The following is a 21,744-nucleotide window of genomic DNA, read 5'->3' as shown; positions in this document are numbered from 1 at the left end:
CCAGGATGCATTAGATTCTGAAACGGCTATTTGGTTTGCTTTTTGAACAATCCGAAGGACAGTCCTGATAAAAAAAACCTACATATTGCAATAGTTATATATAAACATTACAATACCACATTTCGGTTACACATTTTTCAATCACTATTGTCCTGAAAACGTTTACTTTTAGTAATATGGCATTAAAAAATTACAAAGAAAATGCATTATAATGTCAAAAACTATGATAAATGATGACATGTCCCAAGTTAGAAGACTGAAATTCAGTGGGTTTTTGTTGTTGCTGTGTAACATATTTGTTTTTCGTTCATTTTTTCATTGTTCGTGTGTCTGTGTGAAGGCCGACACAATACTTCCGATAAAATTGATATTGAACCATCATAAACATATAAAAAAACCATCACTACATGCAACAACAACAAAAAACTAAACTAAACCAATTTCCTCGAGCAAACATTGAATGCATAAATGAATCAATAATTGCGTTGCATGGTTGAGCCTGCTCATTTGATATTTGATTATGTGATTACTTGGTTGTTTATACAGTGATTACTTGATTAACATACGTAATATTTCATGATTATTGGAATTATTTGAAAATCCAGGGCTGTATTTTTGATTTTTTGATTATCTTTCTTTTGAAAAAAAAAACTATTGTCAATTACAATTCTTTTTAACTTTAATCCTATCATGCTTGTCAGTGCAATACATACAAATACATTTTTATTTATAAAACAACATGACATAATACACTAGTGAAGCAAATGAATATCAAGTAAATAGCACTAACAGTACGGTCCTATGATTAAATGCAATTAACAAGAGTTTACACAAATTATGCAAATCTTTTACATTTTCAGTACTGAGAAATTGCACTAATTTGAACGTCTATGATAATAAGATTTAATAAACTGTCTGCTTAAGCCTCTATAGCAATCACATTGTAAAACGAAATGGAATTCATCTTCAGTGGTTTTCAAAGTACATAAAGTACACTTTCTATCTAACCTATGTAATCCATGATAAAGGCCTACTTCTATAAACAAATTATGCCGAGTTAAACACAATCTTAAATTCATATGTTTAGTTAGCTAATTCTGTAAACAGACATTATTGACAATATATTTATATAAATAACACTTAGAAGAAATTTTAATTTGATCATCAGAGGCTGTTTTGCTTGATCAAATATCCTTGTTTTTACAAATAATAATAAATTTGTATTAAAAATCAAATTGTCCTGGTTTTACCAGATCTCATTTAAACCTATGTTAAATAATAATTGTTGTAGTTGATAACTCAAACGGCTTCTAATACTACTGAAATTATACAGTTGTTCCCTGTAGCAGTGTTTAAGAATACAGTTGTTTGTGGATAATAATTTAAACCAGTACTTCACTATTTTGTACATTCTAAACTATATCAACTAAATTAAAAAAAAGAACATAACATTTGTTGTACACTGTTTGACAATAAAATTTTGCAAAAATCAGTTTTTTTTCTGCTATATTTGGAGCTTTATGGAAGCCCCATATTACACAACCATAACATAAAATACTACTCAGATAAGTATCAAAAAAATTTAAATATGTAAAAATATTCAAATACAATGACGAAATCTTCGACTTTTAACCAAATACAGCTTTTCTACTTTCCTCAGCTAAATGTTTTTGAGCTTTAGCAAACAAACCGTTAAAATTTAACAGTACACCAAGGTAACAGAATTCATCTACTATGTCAATAGCATTGCCATCATGATACTAAATTTTAATTTTTTGTCATGGCATTGTCAATTTGTTTTTTGACTTGTGAGTTTAATGACTCTTTTGGTATATTTTGTCTCTCTTTTACCATGGAATGATGGTAAAGGAAACTTTATTGTCCCTTAATCAAATACAGAATTATACAAATCAAGTTTTTTTTAGTGGTCCAAAAGTGTGGAATTCACTGTCCAGTGAAATAAAAAAATAAAAAAGTATATCTGCACTCAAAAACTCTTACAAGTCATTTTATTTTTAAAAGTGTTCAATTTATAAGTTAAGCCACAATGTATACCATAGGTGTTTTTGTTGTTGTTGTAACGTTATATAACTTGATACACGTCTATTGTTTACATGTGTGTAATTATAGTAGATTAATTATGTTTTATTCATATTGTTAATATTGTATGTACTGAGCCTTATTGAAAATTGGTTTAATCTTAATAAGTTACTCTCTGTAAATAAAGATATTATTATTATTATTATTATTATTATTATTATTATTATTATTATTATTATTATTATTATCATAGTTAATATTTTCTCTTGTTAAGAGGTAAAGCACAGAAAATATTTAAACGCTGTATATTCTGCTACATCATGCACGGAATATGCTACGAAAATGGAAACTTTTATAACATTGAAATATTGCTTTTTAGTATTCACATCAGAAAAGATAATGAACACTGTGCAATATCCAACTCTTCGCATTTACCAAATCTTAGTAAAAGTAAAATAAAAACAAAACCGAACTCCGAGGAAATTCTATACGGAAAGTTCCTATGAAAATGGCAAATCAAAAGCTCAAACACAGCAAACGAATTGATAACAGCTGTGTTACAGTTATATTTTCTTCACAACAAAAAATGTCCTAACTAGTTCAGTAGATATAAAAAGATTTGGAACGAGTGCAAATGAGACAACTCCCCATCCAAGTCCAACTGTAAAAGTAAACCATTATATGTAAACACTTGGCGTTCCACACGGAGCCTTGGCTCATACCGAATAACTATAAAGGGCCACAACATGACTAGTGTAAAACTATCAAAACAGGAAAAACAACGGTCTAATTGACTTGAGTTATCATTGATATGTTTATAATTATAAATTCAATGTTAACAAAACTTTGAATCTTTGAAATACTAAGGCCTTTCTACCTCAGGAATATATTACCTTAGCTGTATTTGGCAAAATTTTTAGGAATTTTTGGTCCTCAATACTCTTCAACTTTGTACTTTATTTGGCTTTTTCAACAATGTTTTGTTCGAGCGTCACTGGTGAGTATTTTGTAGACGAAACGCGCGTCTGGCGTAAATAAAATTTCAATCCTGGTATCTATGATGAGTTTATCTTTATAGAAAACCTGACTTATGCTAGGGTGCATGAAGTGTGTGTTATAATTAAAGGACAAGTGGTTTCTAGAATAAGAGCTATATCACTGTTACTACCTATGTTTTAAAAAGCTTAACTTCTTAATTTTCTTCATACCAGACCAGCTGAAACACAACCGCATCCAGTATCAACCTAAGTGAAATAGAAAACCAGATTCTTCGAAAAACGAAATTCAAAACAGTATCATTGAGATTTGCATGTAAATCTACTTAACATGTATTTGTATTGTTGGAATTGCTATTTCAATTCGTTTACCACTATTCTACTGTATTCCTATTAAAGATATTAATATGATGAAATGTCGTTATAGCATTTAAAATTTGTATATTTATTCATATTGTAATAATGTCGCCACCATAATGATATGCTTCTTCTTCTCTGTGGACTAGATATTGTCGACTTTTGTCAGTAATACCATACAGAGAGAGATATACATTGAAAGTTCACAGAAGATTAAACAAATACACATCCTAAATTTACATCCCTTCGAGAAATAAGAAAGAATCTATAATTAAAGCTGGGAATAAAATCGTTTACTTTATTACAAATTTGTAAAATTTATTCCATTACAATAATTGTAATTGTCTATTTATCTATTTGTTTATTTATGTACTTAAACGATGTGAAATTATCACAAACATGTTTGCTTGCAGACTCAGCTAAAACGTTCTACTGGGTACGTTTGGTTAATAAAACACATCATATTTTCACTACTTATAGAAGATGGTGAGAAATTAGACAACAAGACCTTTTTCATAAAATGCTCTGTACTAAGTCAGGAAAATGGCCATTGTTACATTTTAGTTCGTTTCTGTGTGTGTTACGTTTCGGTGTTGTGTCTCTATTGTGTCATAGTTCACGTTTCCCTCAGTTTTAGTTTGTAACCCGGATTTGTTTAATCTCTATCGATTTACAAATTTTGAACAGCGATATATTACTGTTGCCTTTAATTAATACAGTAAACACATAAAACGTTTATAACATTTAAGAATTGATTTTTATTTTATTGCGTAAAGCATTGTTTGAAAGCACATTTCAGCACGCTTCAAACTAAAAAAGAGCCCTTTTAAAGCTTTAACACAAAATCAAATAAAATTGAAAAATAGAAAGATTCAACTATTATAACAACAGTCATATGGTACAATCATGAAAGTACGTGGAATAAATTAAGCCTTTTTTTGTTTTTCAAAACATTTTTTAAAAAATTGTAAAGGATAGCACACACAGACATGTATATTTGTTGCATTTTATACGTTAAAAACTATAACTTTTGAAATGCAGTGGCCAATCAAAAAAGAAAAAAAAAAATCAAATAAAGAAATCGTAGAAAACTTCTATACTATGTAATCATTACTGCATACAAAATATCCATGTAGTCACACAATTCCATTGCATGTTCGTGTAATTTATAACCATACAATCGATAGTGTTTACATATAAGTTATTATGGAACGATGACACATGTTATACAAATTATTGCTTTTCTTACTGAAGTTTTTTTTTCAGTTTCCCTAATGATGTGAAAACGGATAAAACAAAACGATTTACTTTTCCGAAGCAGTCACTTTGGAAAAAAAATAAATGGGTTTAGAACTAATTGCATAACAGTGTGGTCGACAGTAAAACGTTTGTAGGTTGTAACTTGTTTGTCAACGGCTATGATTTTATGCTCACCCAGTCTGTCAGAGGCCTTCCAGTGGGGATTGAAATATTCACTTGTTACACATTCCGATACATAAAATGAAACTTTCTTTTTACAAAGCTTGAAAGGACTTTGTTTTAAATATTTATTATAATCATCACATACAATCGTGTCATTTATAAGAATAATAATGTTCAGAGATGATATTATTTAATAATAATAAAAAAATAGGTTTATCCATTGTAAAAAAAACTATTAAGTTGATGGGGTTAATTCACAAAATATCTCATTGATTAAGAGCACAACTACAGTGTGATCATTTAAGAATGGCCTACTATTTATTCAATGCGTATACATGTGGGTTTTGTTTGTGAAGAGTTCTGGATAATTAAAAGATCATTTGATTTCTTTGTTTAATACCATAAAACGATTCATTCTTTCAGATATTTGTCACTTTGCCTTATCTTCAAGTCCAACACAATTTCTCACGTTTCTTACAAAACTTATATTCTTGTGATGTATTCTTTTGTTGAAAAAAAAATGTATAGATATAGATAGATATAGGAAGATGTGGTATGAGTGCCAATGAGACAACTCTTCTCCCAAGTAATAATTCATAAAAGTAAACCATTATAGGTCAAGGTACGACCTGCAACACGGAGCCTTGGCTCACACCGAACAGCAAGTTATAGAGGGCCCCAAAACTACTAGTATAAAACCATTCAAACGGGAAAACCAACGAGAAACGAAAAACACATATGAACTACATAAACAGACGACATCATGCATTGTAACTTTTAAAGCCAATTAAGTAAAAAAAATAATCTGAAAGAACGTGCGATATCATATTAGGAAAATTGATGGTCAAACCATAACAAAAAATCAAGTAAAGAATTTTAAGTATTCAACCTTTATAGCTTGCTGTTCGGTGTGAGCCAAGACTCCGTGTTGAAGGCCATTTTTATTTATTTTCAAATTACAAAGGTTATTCCTGATTAGTATTTTTAATTATTTTATTTAGGCGTTTAGAACCTTTGGTGACCTCACAGTTTAAATTTCTATGATAAGTACGTCGTGAGCAGTGGGCATTACAGACGAACGTTCACCTAATTTTCCCCAGTCAATGAATGGCCATAGCTACACTGTTATGAATTTCATTCTAAGTAACTATAGTTGAAGTGTTGTGATAAATTATAACAATTACCCTACAGAAAGAAATATATCAACCGACTACTAAATATACATAAGAAGATGTGGTATGAGTGCCAATGAGACAACTCTCCATCCAAGTCAATTCATAAACTAAGCCATTATAGGTCAAAGTGCTACAAAAGGAGCCTTAGTTCACAACAAATATCAAAATGACTAGTGTAAATCATTTAAACAGGAAATTCAACGGTAAAATCTGAACAAAAAGAAACACTTATGAAACGCATCAACAAATGTCAACCACTGAACATCAGGTTTCTGATATAAGACAGGTGCAATCAAATGCAGCAGGTTAAAACGTGTTCAGTTTATTTGTGGGTACTTTGGATATACATCTATCGATATGTAATATTAATTAATTATGGGTATTGAAACAGATTTAAAGAAAATTGTTAAATATTATTAAGACAAAGATGCGAACAAATAACAATATAAGTGATCAAAACCAATAATGTATAGTAAACAATAAAGGTCCCGTATGAGTGAGAATGTGAAACAATTATCTTACAACTATTATTTAAAAAAAAATATGACCATGACCAACATCAGGTTTCTAGGTTCAAAATATAGATACACAATTTGAGTTCATAACATCAACCCCTTAGAGAAAGAGGCGTATCAACACTTAAGATATGTTGCACACACATGTATGTCCAAAATACTCATGAAATAATTGCCACTGGACATAAAAAAAGTAGAAAAAAAACATTATCGAAGAAACAAATATCCATACGGATCATGGAAAAAAGTTATTATAAAAGGACTTGGTATGACAAAAGATGAAACATTGAAAAAAATAAGAATAAACCAGCGGATGATTTATATTACAACCTAATACGACGGAGAGCAATCAACTCCAACCACTTGATTACATATTCCTGACTTAGGGAGGACACATAATGAATGAAGTGTTACATTTTGTAGTCGTATGACGGACAGTTCGTGGTTCTGTTGTGCTGTGTTTGTATGCTGTCCTAGGTTGTTTTTCGTGTTGGTTGTTATTCTGTGGTTAGCATGTCGAAATGTTTATTTGTGTTTTTCTCTGTCCTGAATTATCTTGCATTTATTTGTACTGTATTCCTGTCCTGTAATGTTGTCTTTTTAGTGGTATATGTAACATTGCCACAAAACCAGGTTGAACCCACCATTTTTGCTTAAAATGTCCTGTAACATGTCAAAAAAATGGCAGTTGTTTTCTTGTAGTTCGTTTCTGTGTGTGTTCGTTGAAGTTTGTTTTTTTGTTGTACTTTAGTGTGTCTGTTGTTTCGTTTTTTCTCTTATAGTTAATGTATGTTCCCATGATTTTTAGTGTGTAACCAGGACTTGTTTTCTCTCAATCGAGTTATGACATGTATGACTTTTGAACAGTGGTATACTTATATTGCCTCTATTAGTCACGTGTGTGATCGATTAATCCTTACGAAACCTTGGATAGTGGTGTAACTTTACCTCAAAAGAATAATCCGTAATTTGAGGATCCAAGGATCATCTTAAATCTTTGTATAAAATTAGAAAATAATAAAAAATCATCACGAAAAAAACCCCAGTAGTTATCATTTAAATCTCATTTTAAATGTGTATTATGTTTCCCTTTTCCCGCGATAAAGAAATTATGGTATTTGTTTATTATTATTTTGACTGATATAATTTGTCTGCTGCATTTAAAAGAGAGACGAACTATATCAAAGGGACATTCAACCTCATACGTATAAAAAAAATTAAAACTGCATGGCTAAAAAAAGAAAAAGACAAACAAACAACCAAATTTTTTAAAGATCACAAAAACAACATAGTAACACAAACACACCAAAAACTTGTGTGATTCCGGATGCTCTGGAAGTGTAAACATAATATTTGTGATATTTACTTTTGATACTTATCAGAATATTTTCGAATTATGTATAGCCGTCACGCTCGAATAATCATATTTTACATTGGTGTCTTCAGTCAAAAAGGACAAACGCCTAAGTATGTTCAATAATTTACATTGCTTTGCAAGTATACTTGTAATACATGCATTGATAATTCCGGAAAATTCCAAATTTTTGGAATATGATACTTATTTTTAAACACTTTTAAAAGTTTTGACATAAGTAAAATTGAAACTTTGGACAAGTTTTTAATCATTAATAACAATCATACAAATATATATCCTAAAATGAAGATAATTATTTCGGGTCTTAACCATGTTAAGAATGTTTCAACTATTGTATGTAGTAAAAACATTACTAGTATATCTATATGAAATCATGGTATCCAAATTTACTAATGAAATACTGTTTTACAAAGGCGACTTTAATTGAAGATATTTTCGGTGACAAAAACAGAATGCTTACAACATGAATTTAAAGCTTATTGATTTCTTCTCTGTAGTGAGATTACATTTAGCTCAATACTTGTTGAGCTTAATTTTGGTTGATTCCGACTGTCTGTCAAAGTTACATGCATCCTAAATCTAAACCTTCTCTTCACTAACAAATCGAGAATTCGTCTGTTACAAATAAAGGACCAAAAAATAAATATGCCATGCAGATCATTCAATACTGTCATAACTGTTGAGAACTCAGACATTGGTAGAAAGGTATTGATAATTTGATAGATCAAGATAATGCACGTGACAGAAAATAATTTTACATAAATTATTGTATGCATTCTGTTATATTCATTTTGTCCTTCATCTATTGTTAGTCTTTTGATATGAAAGGCTGATACTGTAAAGAAAAATAAGTTTGTACAACAAACAATACTTATAGGAACCACTAAAGTATAAATGAATGATACATCATGATTCAAGAAGCACAGTTCATCCCCATATCCAATAGATATTTGTTCAGAGAAAATATATGTAAATACGATGTTTGATAACACAATAACCAAAGGTATTCCATAAGAATACACGATGTATGTTATTAATCGTTTGTTTTCTGATGTAGATAACACTGTTTTGCTAGTAAAGACTCTGTACATATGAAAGGAACAGACATTCAAGCAACTGAAAATCGCTAGCCAAAAGTAGTGTAATAAGGCTCCAATAATCATACATACTGTTTGTGTTTTAGCCCCAACTGATGTGAATTGAAAGAAAAGATGGCATTGGAATATTACAAATACTAAGCACATATTGTTTTTACCAGACAGGGTTCTTAAGGAAGGGAATATACAATAAGTTATAAAAGTTACAACTAAACACACAAGAGATGTACAAGTGAAAATGACTTGAATAATCTCCTTTACATCATGATCAGACGTTGTTTTTTGAGTGACGATAAATGTATATCTAAATGTTTCAAGGCATATTCTGGCTTTTCCAGATGACATTATAATAAATTCATCATACTCTAGCTGAATTGATTTTGCCAGAATAGTTAACTTAAGAGAATTTATTCTAAATTCAGTCATTTCTAGTTCTATTTGTGGACATGTCAGGAGACTGTTCACATTTGAATACAAAAACGAATCTTCTTTTACCGCTCTTAGAAAACAGGATTTTACAAATCCCATTGTTGAACTATAGCTCTCGATACTTAGCGCTTCGACATTCTTAAATACCTTGAATGTAAAGTTTTTAAGGTCATGAGCAACCACAAAATTACTGTTGAAAATTGATATGAGTTTTTGTTCAACTTTAAATCTATCAATATAGTCTAAGATCAAAATCTTTTGATACACACTTATATTCAATTTAGTATCACTTTGCCATATAATATTTTCTGCACAGTTTGGATTTGCCCAATAGATGGATGACGTAAAATTAACCTTTCTGATATCTAATAGACTCTTCAAGTATTTTCTAAAAGCTGTTTTGACTGATTTCAAAAACGGCACAGTTCCAATAATGTCGCTCGCTAATTCTGATGTCAATCCAAGAGAAACAATATAGCCCAGGTTTCGTGTCGTTTGCAATAATGGCACACACCCATCACTCGTCAAAACTCTTCCTGGGTAGCACATGATATTCCGATATTTATTCTGAAAATTGATAAGTCATTTATATTTAGCATTTTCAACATTTGTATTGCAGCAATGTCTACATATATAAAGGAACGGATTTGCCGGATTTTCCGATAACCACATAGTTGAAAATTAAAATGATACAGGTATGATATTGTTATTTGTATGGAGAGTTGTCTCATTGGCACTTACACCACATCTTCCTATATCTATAAGATATTTTTGGTTTAGTTACATTATTAACCCAACACTAGAAAATAAAATCTTATTGAACCTATGCATTTTCTCTTACTTTGTTTTAAAGGTTAATAAAGGCAACAGTAATAAAAGTCAAGTCACAAAAATACAAAAGTCCGAGGGAAATTCAAAAGGGAAAGTTTCTAATCAAATGGCAACTTCAAAAGCTTAAACACATCAAACGAATGGATAACATCTGTTATATTCCTGATTTGGTACATGCATTTTCGTATGTAGAAAATGATGGATTGAACCTTGCTTTTAAGCCGTATTTGGCACTTTTTTTGGGGAATTTTGGGTCCTCAATGCTCTTCGACTTTGAACATCTGTGGCTTTATCACTATTTTGATCTGAGCGTCACTGATGAGTCTCATGTAGACGAAACGCGCGTCTGGCGTATGAAATTGTAATCCTGGTACCTTTGATAACTAGTTATAGCTAGATAAGCCTCTCACTTGTATGACTGTCGCATCAAATTGCATTATAAGGACACCAATACGATAACAATACAGTAGGAACAAATCTCAAAAATAGGGGTTCATCTGTAAACACTGTGTTATAATCTTAATCACTACAAAAACAAATAAATGTAAAAAAGAAGCATAAAAAGGCATACGATGAAAACAGGATATCCCTAAATTTATGCAGTTTTAAATACTTATTTCCCTTGCGGAAATATTATGTGAAGCCAAGAAACAACATCATAGTTAAAGAGAAGCTTTACTAGAACTATTGACATTATCGCACAAAATTGATGTTGTTTCCTGAGTGTTCACATACTTATGTAAATCTAAAATATAAAAAAAAAAAATATCAATTTCGTCTTGGTTATCCCATTCTATCTCTTAAATGTGAAATTGATTTAATTTTCTGAATACCTCGAACATTAGTCTTGACACATTTCAGAAATATTTGCAATTTGATTTTGGCCAAAAAAAGGACCTCATTGCTTTTACAATTGTCATACAAGTGAGAGATTTAGCTAGCAATAAAACCACTTTCAATCCACAGTTTTTTAAATAGAAAAATTACTGTACAAGCTAGGAATATGACAGTTGTTATTCATTCATTCGTTTGATTAGTTTTAGCTTTTGATTTTGCCATGTGTTAAGGGACTGTCCGTTTTGAGTATTATTCGGGGATCGTTTTTTTTATTAGTTTACTTATTCCTATGACTAAACATATCTTACCTTGTTCGGGTCGAAAACTTTTGTTTTATAGGAACTATCTTTGTAAAAAGTATATACATGTAGATTCCGCAGTGAAATTTTACTATAAAATTGTTCAGGGCTGTCGCTTAAATGTCTAATTGAACTTGAGCATGCTGTTATATTGCTCCCTGTAATTACATCTGATTTCTCCGAAGGGTTACACATATAGCAATATATATTTTTGAACATACAAAAGTTGTTGTCGTATGTCTGGCAAGCATATTCAATATTAAAGTCATAATTTTTCCAGGTTCCAGACACATTACACGTACTTATGATGTTCTTATTCAGTTTACATGATCTGGTGTAGTTTTGTAGGGGAGAAGTGTAATAGAATATGTCACATTTGTTACTCTTTGCATGTTTTATGATTTGAGAATAGTTTGTTATAAAATTAAGGTTGCCTTCCTCCTCACAATCTATTTCTAGACTCCAGGGTATTGCATATTCCAGACTTTCATTAAAACACATAAGGCAGTAGATATTTCTGAATGTAAGACCGCTTTGTCTTGAGGTCACGGGTATATTTTGAAGTTGTGTTTCCAAATCACTCGAGATGTTACAAAGTTTACTAATTTCTTCATCTGAATCGGTTGGACATTTGGCTATCATTTGTATTGCTTTTGAAGATTTTGTTTGACGATTCCAAGATAGAATGTTTGTTATTGTGCATGTTGGTTCATAGTCAAAGAAAACATCAGGACAACAGTTTCCTTTTATAAAACAAGAAACATTACACGAACAGTCAGGACAAAAGCTATCGTTGATAGATACACTTTGTACGTTTGATTTTTCTTCTCTTTTGTTGTTACATTTACTTTTTCCACAAAATTCAGAGTATACATCGGTAATGTAAGTTACATTTACATCCTTACCATGCACAAACTCTTTATATGTTCCAGTACAGAACAGTACAAAAAATTGAATTCGAAGAACGCCTATCATTTTAGTGGTTTCTGAAAATCGTAAAAACTCTAAGGAAATATATGTACCTGATGCAATATAAGCATCGACATAACCCTACATTAGAACCATTTGATTCGATACATCATTGTTGAAATGACGTTTTATAATGTTTTCTTTCCTGAATCTCTACACATGCGCAATGTTTGTGAAAACTGTTGTATTAGTACTGACAAGTAGTTCTAAAAGTTTCATTTTTTTTATTATAAGATAAACGACTTATTTCCTTACAATTTATCTCATAAACGTCAAACTATGGAAACACGTCTATTGGGTCTACTATTGTATATAGAAGATCATCATCTTCAGGTTATCTCTTCTTTTGAGTATTCTATATATCTGACAATTCCTTTGTTATGTACAGCGAAAAGTATCAGATTCCTGTGAAACTGAATAATTCGAGGAAATGTCATAATAATGCCATAGAGTTCAATATCAGCCGATAGAAAATGTATGTCTATATATCATGTAAACATATCGTTTTTCATATAATCGAAGGCACAACTCATTTGTTTTAAAAACCTTTCTTATTGATGGTCGATTTTGAATTGGAGTAACAACATAAATATTGTCAACTGTGAAAGCTACAGATTTATCTTTTCGACATTTTTATTTAGCGCTATTCAATCTACATTCTAACATAAGGCATACTATTTCCTTATGCCAATCAACAATACGCAATTCAAACATTAATGGCTTTATGCAGGCAAAATACAGATTCAAGTTGACAGACATGATCCATTTTATTATTATTGATATACCCTTCACAAATAAAGTTAAACAAATAAAAAACACAAGTGTTAACACTAAATAAAGGCAACAGTAGTATACCGGTGTTCTAAACGTCATAAAACGATTAAGAGAAAACAAATCCGGGTTATTAAATAACTATGACCGAGAGAAATTCATCCACTATAAGAGGAAAACAAAGGAACAACTAGAACACTGAAGTACAATAAAAAGAAACGCCAACATACATAGAAACGAACTATTTGATAATAACTGTCATATTTCTGACTTGGTACAGGACATCTAAAGAAAAATGGTTGGTTGAAACCGGTTTAAGGGCAAACCAAACCTTCCTCCTTATGACAATGTTAAAAAATATCGCTGAAATGACACTATTACGTGACAAAATACTGTACAAACACTCGAAAGAACATTCATCAGAGAGAAACGCACAAACAACATGTAATAATGTAATAGTCGACACATCATGCAAAATGCAGAACAACAACGAACATAGTCCAGATTATTTTCGCCTACCAATTGTTTTAGATTAATAAACATTTAATGCGATTTTTCAAAAAAGTCATCAGGCCGCTTAATTGACTCTGATTATTCAAAACTAGTCGATTGTTAATACTCATTCTCTGTAACCACTTAAACTTTTCCGGCACACAGTCACCGATCTTTCTGCAAATTGGCTGATATGTAGATCCTATTAGACTATTCAGAAAAATAATGCTAACCGATATATATATATTGGTTGGTTACCATAGTTACAGCAGAGAAAGTTGGGATTTTGAGAAAAATACAATATTTGGTGTAGTGTTGTGAAATCATGCAGCTACATGTATTAAAAAGAAACACAAAAGCAATTAATTTCAGTCTTGTTTTACGCAAAAGTCAAAAAAAGTTATGTGTAATCTACCTAGAAACATGCGAAATTAATTTCTAAAAAATGATCATTGTGCAATATTCCTCACAAAACGAATTATCTCCCTTTGGTGGGTGACACTAATGACTGGACCAAAACGAAAACGCTAATAACTTTTTTTATTTCTCAATGGATTTATGTTAAATTCGAATTGTTATAAATTTATTCCATTCAATCTGGAACTATAATACTAACTTAGTATAATAGTCCCAGATTCAAAACATAAATATAAGAAAAAGTATAGAAAACTTTTTTAAACCTTCATTAAATGTGACCTGACCAAGGCTGACAATGACAGGACCAAATGAAAATGCTAATAACTTTTTTTTATTTATTAATGGATTTTTGTTAAATTTAAATATAATTTAATAATCATTAAATATATATATATGATAAAAAAGAGCAAAAAATATTAAAAAATTCAGAAAACGTGACCTTTCTTATGTTGACAATGACCTGAACAACAACAGCAATGACCTGACCGATGAAAAGTCCGAGTTATTTTATATTATTAAAAAACACCAGTAAAATATATATGTTTTGGGGTTAAAACTTGACCTGACCAACATTGACTGTGTCCTGGTCTTTGTACTCCATTACTAGTAATGAACTTCTGGTACTACCTAATACTTTTTTGATATCTGATAGGATTTGCTTAAAATTTATAATAACATTACATTTTCAAACAGTTTAGGGTACTTTTACAAGCACCGGATTATTAAAACTTTTTATGGTATTGAGTAGTATATTGTTTTAACTGTGTTGTAAATTATGTTGTATAATAACGGTTATAATTTGACACGTTTCACCACAAATATAAAGTAACACACAAAAGGTGTGATTGAAGTAGGCCATACATACAGTAAATAATTATTTCCGCGTACTATTTAAGGCATGCCCGAGCCCTGTGCAAAATATCTTGGTAGTTTCAAATATTTTCATAAAAAACAAATAAACATTTTGCGGACTAATTGAGTAAACATATTCGAGGACTTAACTTGAGGGTTGCCAGAAACTTGTCTAAGTTTTAAATGTTCCCGAAAGTCAATATATGTACATGTTTTGTTTGCAAATATGTTAGTAAAGCATTTCATATTTTTTTATTTTATAAAATTGATGGTTCAATCTAAGTGTTTCGATAAATTTGATGCAAAGCCTAAAACATATAAATAGGTATAAAGTCATTTCCCCTGGTCAGAATGTAGGACAGAAAGTCACAGACAAAAAGTCACAGACAACAAGTCGCGTTCAAAAAGTCACATGTAAATAATTATTATGTCATAAACATTAACACCTGTTTCAAAGTAAAATCTGAAATTGTTTTGGTTAAAAGAAAGACAATATACATATTTTGAGAAACATCTGTCTGTAATACTGGCTTTCAGTGAAAATCAAAGTATATATACACATATATAATTCTTTATAAGTTACCCTGTGTAAAGAGTTATCATATTGTTTTTTTTTTAATTTTCTGTTCAAAATCCATTAAGATAATTGTTATTTTCTCAAATTTCAATAATCCAATGCCTATTTCTAATGTTTTTATAGTGCTACCATAGGCGGATCCAGGTAGCCCTTAGGGCCCGCTCCCTTCTTTCATTGGAAACATTTGGTTGATTACATATGGAATCACTAAAGCATGAATGTAGCAGGCTATCTATTAAGGCAGTCAGTGGGACTCATTTTATGAAAATTGTCTAAATGGTATATTTTCCCCATGTTGCTCGTTGTAAGACCCGCAGTCACCCGCTGACAGATTTTCCGTGGGTCCTCTTTGGAAAACGGAACTTTTTGGAAAATCTCGAAAATTTTTCTCCAGACAGAATGTCAAAGAAGAAATGTGTCGGATGGATAGCAGGGACAATCGGGTCAACGGTTGATCGTACCCTCCCTTGCTTGTTACACCTTTTGTTTGCTAAAGAACCCTTGTGTTAATTCTTATAGGGGCTCCCTAGTTGACCTATTTAAATTTCTGACTCTTGTGGTTCTATTTCATATTGTGTTGAATTGTATCAAATTATTGACTTTAAATAATTTTTGGTTAGCAGACTATATAAAAAAGAAGATGTGGTATGATTGCCAATGAGACAACTATCCACAAAAGACCAAAATGACACAGACATTAACAACTATAGGTCACCGTACGTATGTTTGACACTGGACATAAGGTAAACCACATCTAATCGATCGGACATAAAGTAAACCACAACTAATCGATCGGACATAAAGTAAACCACAACTAATCGATCGGACATAAAGCAAACCACATCTAATCGATCGGACATAAAGTAAACCACAACTAATCGATCGGACATAAAGTAAACCACAACTAATCGATCATTTCTTTTTTACAAAATCTTAGCCCCCTACCCCTAACCCCCCTCATCCCCCCTCCTACGATATTGATTATTCATTTTTTGTGATAATTATTTCTATGCCTCACACAAACAGTTTAAAGCTTGGCCTTTCTTGAACTATCAATTTCTAATTATGTCTTCTTAATATTATGTATAAAAAGATAGGAGCTAGTAGCTATAATTTCAAACTGTCAACACCAAGTTGCACTTTGATCTTTAATCTTCACTACATCATTTGAATAACAGTTGATGGAATGACTTGTAAAAACCATCATTATTTGCCACTGCATTAAATTGAAAACTTACAGAAGAGGGTTTATTTATGAAGATTTAGTCTATTCTAAAGCATTTTTTTAAGTTTGTGCATATAATTTGTTGTTTCTGTGACAACACTATCACTAATAATACCTAGAATATTTTCAATATTTCCTAAATACCTGTATAATATAAGCAAAAGTGTATACATTCATTCTTATATGTATCGAAGTTCATTAAACGAATTTGTAAAAATTAGCCCTTATCAGTATTTTTGCAAATGGACAGCTTGTCTTGTTTCCATGGCACTACATTCAATGTCAAATATTGCACAATTGAATATGTAATTTTTAAATGATTTTATCTCTTCTTTCTAATTTTTCTTGTATATTTTTCATGATCATGAAAAGAGACTGAAATTTCTTCATAATCAGCACTTTTATCCAGATTAAAAGAAATTGTACTCGTCTCTTCAAGTGGTAACACCATTATCGATATGCTATATACTAGCCAAATTATTCATATACACATGTGTGTATACAGTGAAACTTGATAAGTGTTTAAGTTTTCCTTCTTTTGTGCAACTTTAAGAAACTAACTGAAACTTTTTCAAAATTGTATTAAACTTGTGTATCATTATAAAATTGTTTCCATAGCAACACAATGAAAACTATAATACCATTATATATTAATATGTCTTTAAAATTTTGATGATTACAATAATTTCTACAAATTTTATATTTATTTATTTTTTCTGACTGCAGAATAAGGTTTTAAAACATTTTATTTCAAAATTTTTCAAATTTTTTTTTCTAAAAAAATGAAAACTAGGCATTTTGTATCCATTGTAACAAAAAAAAATGATACTTCTCCATGACTTTTTCACATCAATGATAAGATAAGACTATCATCATGGTATTTATAAATTCATGATCGACTTTAACTCAGGTTTCCGCACAAAATTTTGTGAGCATTCAAAAATGACCTTAAAAGGGTATTTTTTTACCTAATGCACACCACATAAAAAAAAGGGGGGGGGGGGGTGTATGTGATTATGATTAAAAATGAATATGAAAATATCAGTCATAAAATTAAATTAATAAAATGCATATATTTAATAAAATCATAAAAAGATATTCTTTCTCTTAATCATTTATTACGAAAAATTATGTTGAAAATAGCTTTTTTGCGCTTAATCTCATAGATATCCAGAGGTAAAACCGGTCATCGGTTGCTGTGGTAACCAATGTGCTAAGTAACCAGATGCGCATTTCGACAATACATGTCTCTTCAGTGATGCTCGTGGCAAAAATATTTGAAATCCAAAGCTTATATAAAAGATGAAGAGCTATTAAGTTGTAGTAAATAAGCTCAGAATATCTTTAATCATTCGTAATTTTCCAAAACCTGACAGATATATCATCAAGGGCTTCAAACATAAATGATATATATATCATAATATAGAAAGGAAGTCGTAATACCGATTATTTAAAATTGCAATTGGGGACCGGTTTTGTTTGGTCTTCGACTCCAGCTGTCCAGACTTTTTTTTAATGATTTTCGAAGACTTAATTGATATCACAAAAGCAACATTAGTTGTAAAAATGACATATTTGGGCGAGGTAAAAATCGGACACTTGTTTTTGCAGTAAAAAGTATAAATCAAAATATTTTCATAAAAACATTCCGAGAGCAGTGTGTTGTTCATTGTGAGAAACAAATAAAGGCAACAGTCGTATTTAAATGAGAATGTGCAGCACTATCATAAGACTAGTATCTTAATGAGTAATTACCACCACTGGACCAATGCCTCTTCTAGGTGACGTTTTGCTAGATGGCGTTTTGTCTTCAAAGTTATTTCCAGCATATTTGGGTTGACATGAAGTATCATTGAAATGGTACTTTTTTTCTTTAAATTTACTGTATAGATTATTAAATGTTGAATTAGTCGAACACTTGATAGGCATTTCAAACCCCAGGCCTAAGCTTTATTTGGTACAACTTTTCTTTTCGGAATATTTATTTTTCTAAGAGGCATAACCTTTTTAAAATAGTAGATCGCCCACCATTATAACTCTTGTCCTTGATATTGCTGATATTAACCTATAGTACAAGTTTATAAAAATCTAGTAAGAATTGAGAGCAAGAAAGAGGCCGTATGCCATAGATGTAATATTTCCAAGGGGCGTAACTCTTTTAAAAAGTCGATAGTTCTCCATTTCAAACTTGTCCGAGATGTAACTGATATTAACCTATTGTATAAGTTTTATAAAAACCTGGCATGAATTGTACCCGTGATAGTGCTAACAAGACAGGAAAGACGGATGGATGCCCGTTTTTTTTTTTAATGTGCCCTTCAACGCGTAACGCAGGGGACAAATAGGAGATCTGATCTGCTGTTGTCATGGTTAACTCGTTGGTTTCATAACTGTAGATACAAGAGAACGATACGTTCGAGTACATGTATACTACGAATACATGTAATACTCATTTTAGCCTTTCCCAAATACTTTATATACACTTTCTGTCATATACTGATACGTGCTCGATACGTTAGTTCTGCAACAACTCTCATAGCAATTTTATATATATATAAATAGTGTTCATGTATCTACACAATGGATTGAAGTTCTGTAAATATAAAACGTGTCACTCGAATCTAGTAGTTTCAAAGTTGTATCTCATTGTGATGTTTCACGATGAAAGCGAAGTTTCAAAATTTCGTAACAGTCAATTTGAATTCTATTAATCTTCTTAAATTGATTATCAAATATCGGATTTTGTAATTACATTGCTTTTTTTGGAATGTGGATTCATCTTTGTTGTATACGATCTTTGACATAAATTACAGAATGTTTGCTTAAATCGCCTGTTTGGCTTTAAGTTACAAATTGCTTAACAAGGTAAATAAACATACAGTAATTGTAAAACGAGTTGACCATGACAACAACAGATCAGATCTTCGCGTTGTGGTCTCACAAAATATGTTTAAATGTTTAACCTACGCCGCATTTTTGCGCCTGACTCAAGTCAGAGCCTCTGGCCTTTGTTAGTTTTGTATGATTTTTATTAATTTTAGTTTCGGGCATAAGTCCGTCCGTCCTGTCTTTTGAGGGCTTTCACATGTACAATAATTGCCAGCTTCTTGCATAGCTAAAACTATAGGTTAATATCAGCAATATCCCAGACAAGTTATAAAATTGTGAACGACCGACTTTTTTTTGAAAAGAGTTATGTCTTTTAGAAATATAAAATTTATGGAAAATGGCCTTATAATGGCTCTCACGTGTACAATTCTTGCCAAAGTTTTATAAAACTTACAGTTCAGGTGAATATCAGCAATTTCTCGAACAATTCCGTAAATGGTGTCCGATCGACTTTTTTCAAAAGAGTAATGTCCCTTGAAAATATTAAATTTATGGAAAATGGCCTCTTTATAATTAGCTTTTCACGGTTACAATTCTTGCCAGATTTTTTATAAAACTTATAGTACAGGGCCTGTTTATCGAAACTGTCCTAGGATCGGTCCTAAGAATTTCTTAGGACAGAAGTTAGAATAAAGATAGGACCGACTTACGACACGTGTCAGCATGCACATCGAAGCTATCTTAGGATTATCTTAGCTAGGACGTCCTATCCGCTGTCCTAAGTATTGGCGTAAAATAAATAGCAAATTAAAAATGAAAAATGAAAATATTGTATCAAATTTAACCAATTACTATTATTGAAAGATTAATATATAAAATAATCATTAGTTTAAAATTAAAGTTTTAAATAATTTGTATATTATAAATGTACATTTAAACTTTATGAAACAAAACATAAGACAAATAATATAATTACGTTTTATATAAGTTTTAAACAAACTAATTGTCAAAAGTTAAAATGAAATATGTAATTGGTAAAATCACTATTATATATAATATGCATTGAGTGAGCTGAATTCGAAGTGTCACGGTTTCATACTTAAAATTCCAAAGGCAAATCTCGTGCATTTTTCTTATAAATACTGATTATTACGTGTGTATATGAGCAAGAGACGAAATTCGAATTTTACCGATGCAAAACAACAGACTCTCCTTGTCGACGTGGAAATAGAGTAAAACTAAGCTTTTTTGGTAACTTGTCAAATGTTGCAACCAATGGTGCTGAAAAGGGGAATTTGGATCTAATATGCATCAGAATCATGTAAGGAGATACCATTTGATTTTTTAGGAGGGGGAGGTGGTGCTAGGATGTTATTTGAAAAAAGCAGGACAGAAATTTGGAATACAAAAAACAGGATGAGCAACTTTGCAAAAAAAGGGGGATGTCAATTTATGTTAAAAAAAATGTCATAATAAACTTATATATAAAAAAACAGGATGAAAAGGTTGAAAAACTAAAAGGAAGGACAGAGATTACAACAAAAGTCATATATATTTTTGCCATATTTTTGATCCCCCCCGTTTTCCCCCGCCATGAGAATGAAATGAAACCAATACAGGCCATATTTGTTTATAAGATAACCATCCTAAATATATCCTAAAGTTAGGACCATCCTAAGACCATCTTAAGACACCTAAATTGGTATCCTAAAGTTAGGACAATTCCTAGGATTTTCCTTAGTTGCGACATGTTTGATAAACCCATTTAGGAGTAAGATATGTCCTAAGTTGGTCTTAGGACACGTCCTAATCCTAAGAGAGCTTCGATAAACAGGCCCCTATCGGAAATATTTCGGACATGTTCTTAAATGGTGGACAAAAAATCTTTTTTAAAAGAGATTCGAAAAATTAAATTTATGGAAAATGCCCTCGTTAGCGCTTCCACGGATACAATTTAGCCAGATTTTTATAAAGCTTATGATATAAGTTAATACCTGTAACATCTCGGATAAGTTTTATAATGGTGGACGATCGACTTTTTTAAAACGAGTTATGCCACTTTGAAATATTAAATAAGTGCAACGCGGGGGACATTGGAAATCTGTTCTTTTTAAAGGAAATCGGCTTTAACTAACCTGTAAAGTTTTTTGTCATGCGTTTCAATTCATTAATATAAAACTGATAATTGTCCGGCCACGTCCACTCTGTGTTTTTGTTAGATGTATATCTATTTGTATCCA

The 21,744-nt window shown here is 30.9% G+C and overlaps 1 protein-coding gene across 1 annotated transcript; it reads right to left on the bottom strand.

Moving 5' to 3' along the window:
- Window positions 1-5,948: 5,948 nt before the first annotated feature.
- LOC143078572 (uncharacterized) lies at window positions 5,949-9,321 on the bottom strand. The gene is made up of 3 exons (XM_076253430.1): window positions 9,122-9,321; window positions 8,716-8,962; window positions 5,949-5,999 (listed from the first exon to the last, which is right to left on the bottom strand). Exons 1-3 carry the CDS (start codon window positions 9,319-9,321, stop codon window positions 5,949-5,951), a joined length of 498 nt encoding a protein of 165 aa, XP_076109545.1.
- Between the last annotated feature and the right edge of the window lie 12,423 nt (window positions 9,322-21,744).

The sequence above is a fragment of the Mytilus galloprovincialis genome, chromosome 6, assembly GCF_965363235.1.
Source record: "Mytilus galloprovincialis chromosome 6, xbMytGall1.hap1.1, whole genome shotgun sequence".
NCBI classification, from domain to species: Eukaryota; Metazoa; Mollusca; class Bivalvia; order Mytilida; family Mytilidae; genus Mytilus; species Mytilus galloprovincialis.
Note: the sequence above shows the minus strand (reverse complement) of the source record. Positions and strands in the feature narration are given on the sequence as shown.

Coding starts and splice junctions, on each gene's coding strand:
- LOC143078572 (XM_076253430.1), bottom strand. CDS start 9,321: ATGTCATCTGGAAAAGCCAGAATATGCCTTGAAACATTTAGATATACA. Junction 8,963..9,121: donor CTGTCTGGTAAAAACAATAT/GTGCTTAGTATT, acceptor TCATATGTACAG/AGTCTTTACTAGCAAAACAG. Junction 6,000..8,715: donor CAAACTTATTTTTCTTTACA/GTATCAGCCTTT, acceptor TTCTTTCTGTAG/GGTAATTGTTATAATTTATC.